The following is a 12,450-nucleotide window of genomic DNA, read 5'->3' on the forward strand; positions in this document are numbered from 1 at the left end:
CAGATTGAAGTCTGTATCATTACTCAGCCCTATTTGGCACTGAGGATGGATGCTCAGCACATGTACAATGGGCCTAACAGTCTCTAGCATCTTGAAATCTGCTCAAACGCACCTTTTTGTGTCTCAGAAATCCACATCTTGGATATCAGAGGATGACTTCTACAAGCCAGAAGAAATGGGCAGTTCTGAAGCATATGCAGTCATTGACATTGCGCAGATGTACGGACAGGTGACGCCTACCTCTGAACCAGACACCGTCCAGCCACCACCTAGTGTAGTGCACCGGAGACACAACGGTAAGATGGACACAAGACAGGAATTTCCTTAGGTCTGATTCTTGGTTAGTAACTGCTGGAAGACTTTACTCCCCAAGCCCTGAGCTGCAAAGTAGTGGAAATGTAGTGGTCAGTCCATTTTTATTGGCTTTAATGTGTTAACTGTGATTCAATTTTTCTGTATTTTTAACAACTTCCTTCTTGCAGAACAATGTCCTTAAAAAACTAGCAGACATGTTTATACTTCCCTTTGCTTGGTTTCACACACAGTAGTTAAGTGCTAACTTTAATTTTCATAGCTATAAAAAGGCTTTCAGTGGTTGAAAGTGCCTTAAGTGTTGTCCCATGCACTGAATTTGAGGTTTGATCCCAAGTATGATTGGGATTTAAACCAGGGAGTTCCATCTCAAACTGAAGAAGGCCTCGGGCACTTTCATAAGGTTGCTCAGAATGAAAGTCATCTGCAGTCAGAAGCCTGTAGACGGCAAACGTTATATACTTTACCATCTCTGTCCCGCTTAGTTTATTTACTGTTTTCACTGCTTTCTCACTTATTACCGAAATGTTCCGGGTTCAGTACAGCCTAAGCTCTATCTACAGCATCTGTGGCATTTGATGTTGGTTAACACAGAAGAACAAGTTTGTCTGCCTAGAACATTAAACAGCAATTTGGACAACTTTACGGTTTAATACAATATTTTGTATGCTTAAAATATGATTTTAACATTACTGCTTTTAAACCCTCAATGCGTAAACCTTGTTTGTTCTTTTAAAAAAAAGGATGGTTCACCAAAAAATTATAATTCCAAACCTGTATGACTTTCTGAGCAGCATGAAAGAAGATAATTTGAAAAATTGTCATTTTTGTATCATTGATATACTATTATAGTTTGTGTTAATATTTTGAATTAGATTAATTATTATATTTTGTTTTCTCTTTCATTTCAGCTGAAGATAATTTTGTGTTTTTATTGGGTGTAGTTTAGTTTTTAGCTAGTCTTTAGTTTTTTATTCTTTTTTTAAATCTGGTATGTAAAAATATATATATTTTTAAATATAGTATTTATTAATATTTATTTATTGGTTTTAATTTATTCAGATTTAGTTGTTTTTTTACTACAAATTAAACTAAATTGAAATGAGAAATGGAAGTCAACTGGGAATCAGGATTATTTTCAGTAAATAAAAAGAAAACATATAATTTTATTTTTAATTAGCAATAACCCTAGTTCCCCATTGAATGGACAATGGGACATTTTTCAAACTTTTTTTTTTTTGTAGTTTTATTTTATTATATTTTTGTATTTAAAAAAAAAAAAAAATAAAATAAACATGTAATGTGCGTGTGTGTGTGTGTATATATATATATACATACATTATTTCAATCCTTTGTAATGTATAATTTCATACACTCAACCTCAAGTTTATAATACAGCAATTTGATTAAAAAACACAAATGTTTGATAAAGAGTAGAGCTGTTGGATGTGTGTAAAACATGGTCTTTCACTTTCTCTTTCTTTCAGGTCTTCCTAACCCATTCAGGGGTCTGCTGAAGCTGGGTCAGCTGGAGCGCCGCAGTGCGGTGGGCATGTGGCGGGATTATTACTGCGAGCTCTCTCCATTTGAGCTGCGGCTTTACATCAACGCAGAGGAGCGCATCTGCTATGAAAACCTGTCCCTGCTGCGCTGCGAAGACGTCCACTTGTCCTCCAGTAACGAGGGCCGATTCCGGCTCTCCTTCCCAGGCAAAAGAATCTACCTGCGCGCTCCGTCTCGAGGAGAGGCGGAGGACTGGGTGGATCGCATCGTGGAGGCCATCAGCAAACTACGGCCCACAATGAGAGACGAACAGTGGGAGGTGCTACACATGTCCAACGACCAGGACGTCCCCTCACCAACACCCTCAAGCCCCGAACACACCATCTCAGAACTTCCAGATCCTCCACAGTTAGATTGGATCCGTCATAAGGACCCAGAGCCAGATGCCATAAAGGAAGCGGTGGTCTATCAGAACTTGGAGGAGAAGGGTTGGCGGTCTGTTTTACTTTCTCTCTCCTTGGAGGCCCTCCGGGGGTACCGGGTCCAAGGGGACTCCAAGACGCCCCTCTTCTCATACTCCATTGGGAGCATCAGGGATGTGGTTCCTGATGTTTCTTTAGGAAGTCCTGCGTTTTTTAAGGTTCTGACTGCGCAGGACACTCTGACGCTGAGGGCGGAGAGCGGAGAGGAAGCGCGAGGATGGAGGAGTCTGATCAGAGGAGCACTCGACTCGTATCTGGAGACGGAGGATGATGGAGCGCTTCAGGGCGTCTCATCGCCCCCCGGTGGTTACGCGGGGAAGATACACAAACTGGTCCAACACAGACTGAAAGGAGATGGGGTGTTGCTGTGTCACTTGTCTACTGTCCCGAATGAGAGAGGACTAGATGCACAAAACTACAAATGTGCAGGTATGAGATGTTGGCATGGTATTTTTTGTATAGATCTGTAAGTTATTTAAAATTAAATTTAGACAATGATATAGATCAGCGGTGGCGAACTCCGGTCCTGGAGAGCCGCAGCCCTGCAGAGTTCAGCTCCAACCCTAATTAAATCTCACCTGCCTGTAGCTTTCTAGTAACCCTTCAGGCCTTGATTAGCTTGTTCAGGTGTGTTTGATTAGGGTTGAAGCAAAACTCTGCAGGGCTGCGGCTCTCCAGGACTGACGTTCGCCACCCCTGATATAGATATAGACGTATAACAACATATAGACAATGCCTTTTAATAAGCTCTTGTTTTCAATATCTGAATTCATTTTAATTCAGCAGTGGAGATATTTTCGGTTAGTGTCAAAGTGGTGTAACTGTTCAACTTTATTTAGTGATGATATAATCTATATTTATTATTATTATTATTTATTAGAAAACAGTTCAGCAGTTGTATTTATCATTAGTATTTCTATGATTTTTTAATGCTCCTTCAGAAATCATTCTAAAATGCTGATTTGGTGCTTTCATATTATCATCAATGTTAACAATTTTTTTTTTAATTAGCTTCATTTTTTGTGGATACGTGATACATTTTTTTTTTCAGGATAGATTTTTTGATGAATAGAAAGTTATACAAAAGAAGAGCATTTATTGGAAATATAAATCCTTGATAACATTCTAAATGTCTTTACGGTCACTTTTTTTTATCAATTTAATGCCTCCTTGCTGAATAAAAGCATTCTTTTTTTTTCTTTTTTTTTTTTTTTTTTATATATAAAAGTTTTTTTAAACTGTAGTGTATGAATCAGATATTTCAAGCTTTTATGATATGGCAAGGTTTCTTTAGGTTTTCAAATGTCAATAATAATTTATTAATAATAATTAATATGATAATGAGTAAACAATTATTTAAACATGTTTCTTTAATCATTGCTTACTTTTATTTATTTAATTTTTTTTGTAAATCATTAAGTTAAAATGTATGGGAAGAAATTAGCTTTTGCTTGATGGTTACACCACTACTGACATTTTCTTGAATCATCAATTTTTTACCTACTATAAATATTTGACAGAAATTTATGAAACCAGCCATACAAATATTGCATTAGAACTATGTATTTGTGTTCTAAACTGGATTTGTCTTATCTTCACTTTGCATCGGCCCCAGAAGCAAGGCATCAGCCACATGTTTATTTCCTTTGCATGTGCATTTGTGAGACTGAGGAAGTGCTGTGGTCTTGTGTCCGTGTGTAAGTGTTTTTCTCTGTACCCGTGCTCTCTGGCACTAAGTAGAAGCCGTTGTAAATGTGTACGCAGGTTGCCCTCGTCAGATCGGTATGTCTCTGGGGAGAGCCAGACTCTGTGAGTTCTCAGGTCAGTACTACTGTGAGAGCTGCCATCAGGGAGACACAACCATCATCCCCTCCCGCATGCTGCACAACTGGGACCTAACAATGCACGAGGTGAGCTCTGCTGACTTCATTTTATTTTATTTATGGACTAAAATTAATGTAAGTGGTATTCACTTTCCAGTTTACTTCATTTAATGCTTAATGTTCTTTTTTAATTTTTTTAAACTTGTTTTTATTGTCATAATTTTATAGATAAATACAAATCAGTTACGTATTCTTTAAAAAAAAAAAAAATTCTAAAGAGTAGAGCGGTCACTTGATAAAATTCATTGCCTGTTGTGCTGATATATTCATTAAAGTATTATCTTAATACTATAATTGTGTGTGTGTGTGTGTGTGTGTGTGTGTGTGTGTGGTCACACCTTATTTTAAGGACCAGTTCTCACTATTAACTAGTTGCTTATTAACATATATGTGACCCTGGAGCACAAAAGCAGTCTTAAGTCGCTGGGGTATATTTGTAGCAATAGCCAATATTGGCTGTTTGTTAGTACTTATAAAGTACATATATTAATACCTTACTCTGCAAGATCATATTTTAGATCCCTTAATCCGATCCCATACATAAACATAACAACTACCTTACTTTTATTCAGCAAGGTGCATTAAATTGATCAAAAACGACAGCTAAGACATTGATAATGTTACAGAAATTTCAATTGAATGCTGTTCTTTTTCCAGTTTCCACAAAAATAAGCAGCTCAAATGTTTTGAACATTGATAATAATAAGAAATGTTTCTTGAGCAGCAAATCAGCATATTAGAATGATTTCTGAAGATCATGTGACACTGAAGACTGGAGTAATGATGCTGAAAATTCAGCTTTGCATCATTTGAAATAAATTACATTTTAACATATATTCACATAGAAAACTGTTATTTTAAATTGTAATAATATTTCATAATATTACTGTTTTTACTGTATTTTTCATCAAATAAGTGCAAAATCTTTCCAAACCCAAATTTCTAAATTGTTTATATGTGTTTATGTCATTCAGCTGTGTGTGCTTGTCTGTGTGTTCAGGTCTCCAAACAAGCCTTTAAGTTGCTGACACAGATTGAGCACGAGCCGCTCCTGAACCTGGACCTTTTGAATCCTGACCTGTTTGATCACACTGACATCATGACTGAAGTGCAGAGCCTGAGACAGAAGCTTCGTTTCCTTGGAGATTATATCCTCATCTGCCGCAGTGACATAAGCAAACAAATCCAACCTAGGTGTGTGTGTCTGTGTGTCTGTCTGTCTGTCTGTCTGTGTCTCTGTCTGTCTGTCTGTGTCTGTCTGTCTGTCTGTCTGTCTGTGTGTGTGTGTTAGATGCATGTAATTGGGACATCATCAAGTCTTTAACAGATGATTGCAACAGATAAGTAATCTGCATTTTATTTCCAGACTTCAGCAGCGGACATACTTACTGGAAAACCGTGATCTATACAGTGTATTGGACTTGCAGCAGGTATTGGTTGCTGTTTCTTGTTTCGAATTTGAACTAGGGGTGTGCGATACGTATTATCAATTAAAATATCATAATTATTGATTTAACGATTTTTGCCTAATATGAGCATGATTGCAGATCTCATATTGATTGTATAAAACAGTTCAATAAACGATAGGTAACATTTTGAGTTACATTTTAGACACAGTGTTGTCAATATTTAGTTTTTTGCTTTATATTGTCAACGAAAATTTCCAAATGAAACTACAGCAGAACTCTTTTGCTCTCCAAGCAAGTAACCCATAGCTGTGCTTTGTTACAATGAATCCACATTTTGAATGAATCAGCTTAATGAATGATTCAGTGACCAAATGAATCAGCCATTTGAATGAATCTTATGAATGATTCACTCAACTCATTTGCCGCCACCTACTGGTGGTTTTAGTTTCATATTTAGTTTAAAAAAAAAAAAAAAGTGGCACATAAAATTCATTTCTGTCACTGGTGTGAACTAACCACACTCTCAGAAGAAAAGGTACAAAAGTTGTCACTGGGGCAGTACCTTAAAGGGTGCATATTGGTACCTTATAGATACATATTAGTACGTAATGTGTACCTTTTGAAAAGGTACAAAACCAGTGACAACTTCTGTACCCTTTTTGTGAGAGTGCACTTCACAGAATATGAAGAATAGGAATATCGCACATCTCTCATTTGATCAAACCCCTAACCCTTGTTGAAGAAAAGAGTGCTCTTAAGTGATCAGACTTATGATTTTTGCACACAGATAGCAGACGAGCACTACGAATCTTACCTGCAGTCTCTGATTCAGTTTGGGTCCAAGCACGTGCTCAACTGTGACCTTTGCACCCAAAGGGGCTTTATATGTCAGATCTGCAACACCGACAACATCATCTTCCCTTTTCAGTTTGACAGCACCACCAGGTACTGCTATATAACACACATTAGACATCAAACATAAAACCCCACACATCCCCTTTCACTCTAGACCATTTGTTTCTGATTGCTGATTGAGTTATGTGATTCAGTCACATGCAGCACAGTATTATGATAAATATCAAGAGGATGATGTGTGTTTTCTGTCTCTCAGGTGTAACGTCTGCAAGACGGTGTTTCATTCCTCCTGTAAGGCGAAGTGTCCGGTCTGTCCACGTTGCGTTCGCATACAAAAGTATATGGAGAGGGACTTGGACGACTGAGTTAGCTGTTAGTTAAAAACAGGTTTCTAAGAAAACGGTCATGCACCAAGCTCGAAATCCAGGGTTAGTACTATATTATTGTAATACTCAAATCTATAAGTTATTTTCTCTGAACTGGAAGCATTTGATCACACTAAGCGTTTAATTGGACTCATCTGAAACTCGACTTTAAGTGCACTTGTTTACACATTCATATGTACATATTTACTCACATCAGCACACCCGTGTATGTTCTTTCATGAAATGTCAATAATGCCAAACAATCACTTTTCTGCAATGGTGGGAGAACTGTTATTAAAGCTATGATTTTTGCTTTTCAACTTTATGGAAACACACCTGACGCTCAATCAGTTCTCTGGGCTTCACATGTTATTCTGCAGGTTAGTGTTCAGAATCATAAGTCTTGGTTCTCTCTTAATTTTTTTGCCTAGTCATTATTGATTGTCAAGCCAAGGAAGTCGTATTTATGAAACTTAAGGCACTTAAATGCCAAGGATCTTATAACTCTTGTTTTTATAGTACTATTTTTACATCTGAATGTCACATGCCAAGTTTTATATGAAGCATTACGAGTTTGCATATTAATTGTCGTATATGCAGGAATCGTATGCATTTAATAAGAGGATGGTTATTGAAATTCAGAAATGTACCAACACTTACAACCTCCTTTAACAGGTCATTTTTGTACAATACTGTGCCTTTGTTTTCGTGTTTCATAGTAGCATCCTTCATCACTCAAATTGGTTGTGGCAAAAATGTAACTATTACAAGCCAATGTGAATTATTAATGTTTGTCACAAAATCAGTTATGTGCAAAGAAACCGAATTTGCTGACATTCATCTCTGTGGATGATACAAAGGATGAACTCTTTTTATATATTAGCTTCCAGGTTTAATGAATGTCTCTTTGGTTTGCATATGAAGGTTGACTGCTGCTTCATTAGCACTTGTCTTATATGGAAACTGAAATAGGAGAGAGAACATTTTTCTTCTTGAGTTTTTCTTTTTTTGTGTGCTTCTTTTTTAACAATGCTGTTTTTCTTGATATTTTTATGACAAGTTGAATATATCACCTGTTGAAGGAAAATCCCACATGACTTTTTGTCTTTCTTATCTCCTGTCTAGCCACTAGAGGCAGTGGCACCTAAGCAAAAGTCTTGACATGGATTGACAGGCGGATTGCTTTTTGCAGTCATGAATGCTGAAGCTTTCCTCTGATCTAGAAGCAAAAGTCCTCATTTGATTCACTTTTTAAAATATTATAATTCTTCAAAATAAATGCCTCTTACATAATAACACATGTGCATGTAGACATTTAGCAGATGCTTTTACCCAAAGCATTGATAAAAGCAACAATATTTACTGTGCAGACAACACTAAAATGTGTGTTTGCTGAATTTATTCTAAAATAGTATGTTTGTGCTAATGGAGCTTAACACAAACAGCGTTTCCTAGAATCACGGACCAGCTATAGAAGCATGGATGAATATTTTTGAGAGAACTTGTCATTCCTCTCAAACCACATCGCAGTGTGTTTGTCTCTGACTGGTTCTTCCTGTTTTCTTACCTCCTGGCACTCTTTCTGTCTGTGTTTGTTTCTGTCCGTCTTTTGAATGTACCAAACAAACTCCTTGCTATCTAAAAATATGATAGTTTGTGAGCATGTAGGAATGAACTGAGTGCAACCAGTCAGTGTAACAACTGAACACTGGATCAGAATTGAATGATATATTTTTACTTTTTGCAAGACATTAGAGGCATAATTTTATTGTATTTTTTTTAATGCACTGTTCAATTTTGATTCCATAACGTGTCTTCTTTCAGATTAGTGTAAAGAAAATATCCAAAATACACATTTAAGTGTTTACTTTATTGCTCTTTATCTAGTTGCATCTTTAGATTTTAATTACAATACATATAGGCAGTTTTCTCAAAATAGGATTTTTCCTCTGTACCAATTCAGAAATCTATGGAAGCCAGTTTCCGCAATGGAATAAAAACATATTTCACAATTCTTGTGAAATTCTTTCAACGACAACAAAAATCGTAATTACAGAAAAGTCCGAATTACTGGATATAAACTAAGAATTCAGAATTTTTTTCTTGCAATTTCAAGTTTACATTTCACAAAGACTTTTTTCCTCTGATTTCAGAGTTTACATCTCGCGCTTCTGTTTTTCTTGAGTAAAAAAAAATAAAATAAAAATATTAAGAAAAAACATTTTTTAAAGGTATTTGCAACTTTTTATCTCTCAGTTCTGACTTTTTCTCACAATTCAGGCTTTCTTGCAATTCTGAGGGGAAACAAATCTGGATTTCAAGAAATAAATTCTGAATTCTGATTTTACATCATTTTTTCTGCCAGAAAGTAAAAAGGTAATTGCAACTTTTTATCTAACTCTGACTTTTTTCTTGTAGTTTATATCTTGCACTTTTGACTTTACATCTCACAGTTCTGATCATTTTTTTCTGAATTAGTTTTTTCCACAATTGCGTGAAAAAAAAAAAAAAGTCAGAATCATGAGATAACATTTTTTATTCCATGGCAGAAACAGTCTTTGATCAAAATCTCCATTTCCGTAGCACATACATACACCAGACTTTCCAGTTTTATTCCTATCCATATTCTGAAGGTTCATATATCATTCACCTGATTTATATGACATTTTATTTGATACTTTTCCCTGGCTGCTGACAGTATTTTCTGATTTATGAAGTGATAAAAAGTTAAACCCTTTAAAATGAAACAGGAATTTTCAACCTGACTTTATCCAATGTTCCACCGATATCTCTTAGTCTATATTTCTGGCCTCCATATGAATATGTGGATGCCTTTTTCTCAATGATAACCTATTCTACCTCAACCCCACCCCATATTTCAAAATCATACAGTATTCAAAAGAGGGCATGTCATTTCCTGTTGAGCTGGACCACGTTATCAGCGCAGCACAGACAGACAACAACCAACAACAGAATAGCACCATTGACTGAGAGGTGACCCTAAAAACCTAAAAGCTTCCATAAAGTCAGAGTGTTCTCACCGACACCCTGAAGTCTGAACTCTCGAAACATGAGTCATAAAGCTGAAATAGCCTTGAATGAAGCACGCGAAGAACAGCCCTTCAGTTTATCCTCGCGCACGCCTCTGTCAGTGTTGCCATGTCAATGATTAAAAACACCAGTTCTCTTCACCGTTTCTCTTTTTTATTTTCTGCTTCCTCATTTCTCAGTTTTTCCAGCTATGGACACTTGTTCCTTCGCTTGGTGACTGACTGTAAATACACTGATGTTTTAATATGCAGTTTTATTGTGTGTGTCTTGTATCAGGACTGATGTTTGTACGCTCACACACCCCTCCTGCTCTCTTCCACTCAAACCTGTCGAGCAACACAAATCTGGGCACTTTTGTTTTCTTCTCACACTGACACAACAGCACTACAGGTCTACAGTATGGAGCTGAGACGTCTCGGATTCAACCAGAAACAAACAGAGATGCTAGTTTGTTACTGAAGTGAATTATTCCCAGTGCTCAGAGGAAAGAAGGGAGTCGAGGGATTATTCTGTTCTCTGATGGTAAGTTCATCTCACTTAGAATCTGTGCCGCACTTTGTCCAGATGTGCATGTACTATTGGTTTGTTATAAACAACTGTCAACAGTTGTTCATAAAGTTATATCGTTTTTTTGCTCTCTGTATGTTGCTGCAGTAATCAGGAACTGATCATAACACTGGCAAATGAGACTTCCAGCAACATAATGACTAAAGGAAAGGGCATTTACAATGTTTTTTGTTTGTTATATATATACTACTACAACCATGTACCATGTTTTTTGTTTGTTTTTTGCTTTGTTTTATTTTATATTGCTTTGCTGCTTTTTGTTTTTCTTTTCTTTTTGTTTTATGGTTGTTTTTTGTTTTACTTTGCTTTACTTTTTGTTTTGATTTGTTTTATGTTGATTTATGCTGCTTTGCTTTTTTTATGCTGTTTTGCTTTTAGTTTTTAAAGTTATAAAATAAAAATTATGATTTAAAAAGATTAAGATATTAGCAAAAGATTCATATCATTAAAAGTAAATGAATATGTCATTATTTTATGGCTTGTGTGTGTGAGATACATAATTTATACTGTATGTATACACTAAAAATGGTGTAGAAACCATTTTCACTGAGAAATTGCTAGAAAATTTAATTTAAAAAATCAGCATGTAGCACACTGAATTAAACATGAAATTTTAAAGTAGAAAGACTGAAATAGTGTTTTCTTGTAAAAAGTATTCAAATAATCTTTGCTTTTTTTTTTTTACAACTTCAAAAAAATCACGTTTAACAATGTAGATGTGTATATATCGACTCTGTCCTGTAAATGTTATGTACACACACATCTTTTATTTATTTACATTATATAATATATTGCGAGACGTGTAGGTTTTGTATGGAATAATTCATTGTTCGGCCGTCTGAGTACACTGTCAAACCAGTTGCTGGATGCAGTGAAGACTCCTGAATGTGATCATGAGTGGTTTGGACACATTTTTTCTTGACATTAGAGGCGTTAACTGACTGCAGTTCATTCCATGCAGGCACAGCAGATGATGGCTGTACTTAAAACACACACTCATTCATGTCTTTGTCAGCAGCTGCTGGTGTGGCAGGATTTATTAATTAAGCAGTCATCTCAGAAACATCCAATGGTCTGCTTTACATATTAAGTAATTAGTATTTTGCAACAACCTCAATTAAACCGAGATTGCAGTTTGCTCGTAGCATGATGCATGTTTTCCTGTTTTACCAGTTGATGTTTCCCCTATTTTGGTGTCGTCTCTTCTGTGTAGGTTTGGGGTTAGTGCAACGTTCCTCTGCAAAATACACTCACTTCCTGTAGCCACTATTATGCAGTAGAGCCATCTGTCGCTCTAAATTTACATGCTTTTAGCATATCTGATTGCCACTAGTGTTAAACTACTTTGAAAACTACTTTAAAAGCATAATTTAAAGTAATATACTAATTTATAGTACAACACAGTGTAGTAGTTTCTCTTTTGCTCTGCACTACAAGTCACAAACAAAATTAAACTTCCTGCTTTAAAGCCAATATCTAAAAAAAAAATTTTTTATATATATATATATATATAGTGTGTCTCTCTCCGACACACCTGTGGTTCCTCTGGTTTGTCTGCATTCCTCTGTTTCACAGATATTTTGTGTTGTGAATATGATTGTCCCACCCCACATTTGTACACCAATAAACAATATATTTTACCATATACTTCTTATAAATATAAATAAGTAGATTTCACGTTGAATACTCTGAAAGAACCCTTATTTTCTTGCTTTTTTATTCTAAATGTGCACTACCAATTAGTGACACACTGACTTAATATACAGTACATATACATATCTATGGCTAATAATAATCTCAAACTAGAATGTTACATTTTCTTGATGCTAGGATGTTGTGGGTGGTTGCTAGGGCATTGATATGTGGTTGCTAATGTATCCGGAGTTGTTACTAGGGTGTTTTGGGTAGTTGGTCACTTCGTGGCATAAGCTAAAAGAGCACCCTGAGTCTCTGTTTTGTTTTTGTATTTGTTTTCTTTTATATTCTTGTCCCTTACGCCTGTATGTAACTATTTGAATTGTTA

General features: G+C 35.9%; 2 protein-coding genes across 3 annotated transcripts in view; both read left to right on the forward strand.

Annotated features, from left to right (window-relative positions):
• plekhm1 (pleckstrin homology domain containing, family M (with RUN domain) member 1) overlaps positions 1-7,901 on the forward strand; it is a 25,461-nt gene extending 17,560 nt beyond the window's left edge. For both annotated transcript variants that reach the window (XM_016455246.1, XM_016455245.1), the window contains exons 6-12: positions 128-296; positions 1,800-2,726; positions 4,062-4,207; positions 5,181-5,374; positions 5,547-5,610; positions 6,377-6,534; positions 6,701-7,901. In XM_016455246.1, coding sequence (XP_016310732.1) covers positions 128-296; positions 1,800-2,726; positions 4,062-4,207; positions 5,181-5,374; positions 5,547-5,610; positions 6,377-6,534; positions 6,701-6,809 — 1,767 coding nt within the window. In that variant the 3' untranslated portion in view covers positions 6,810-7,901. The remainder of the gene's footprint in view (positions 1-127; positions 297-1,799; positions 2,727-4,061; positions 4,208-5,180; positions 5,375-5,546; positions 5,611-6,376; positions 6,535-6,700) is intronic.
• Positions 7,902-10,259: 2,358 nt separating this feature from the next.
• The window catches only part of LOC107664591 (rho GTPase-activating protein 27-like), a 35,391-nt gene continuing 33,200 nt past the window's right edge, over positions 10,260-12,450 (forward strand). The window contains exon 1 of the mRNA XM_016455203.1: positions 10,260-10,307. Coding sequence (XP_016310689.1) covers positions 10,260-10,307 — 48 coding nt within the window. The remainder of the gene's footprint in view (positions 10,308-12,450) is intronic.

The sequence above is a fragment of the Sinocyclocheilus anshuiensis genome, unplaced genomic scaffold (assembly GCF_001515605.1).
Source record: "Sinocyclocheilus anshuiensis isolate Anshui unplaced genomic scaffold, SAMN03320099.WGS_v1.1 scaffold287, whole genome shotgun sequence".
NCBI lineage: Eukaryota > Metazoa > Chordata > Actinopteri > Cypriniformes > Cyprinidae > Sinocyclocheilus > Sinocyclocheilus anshuiensis.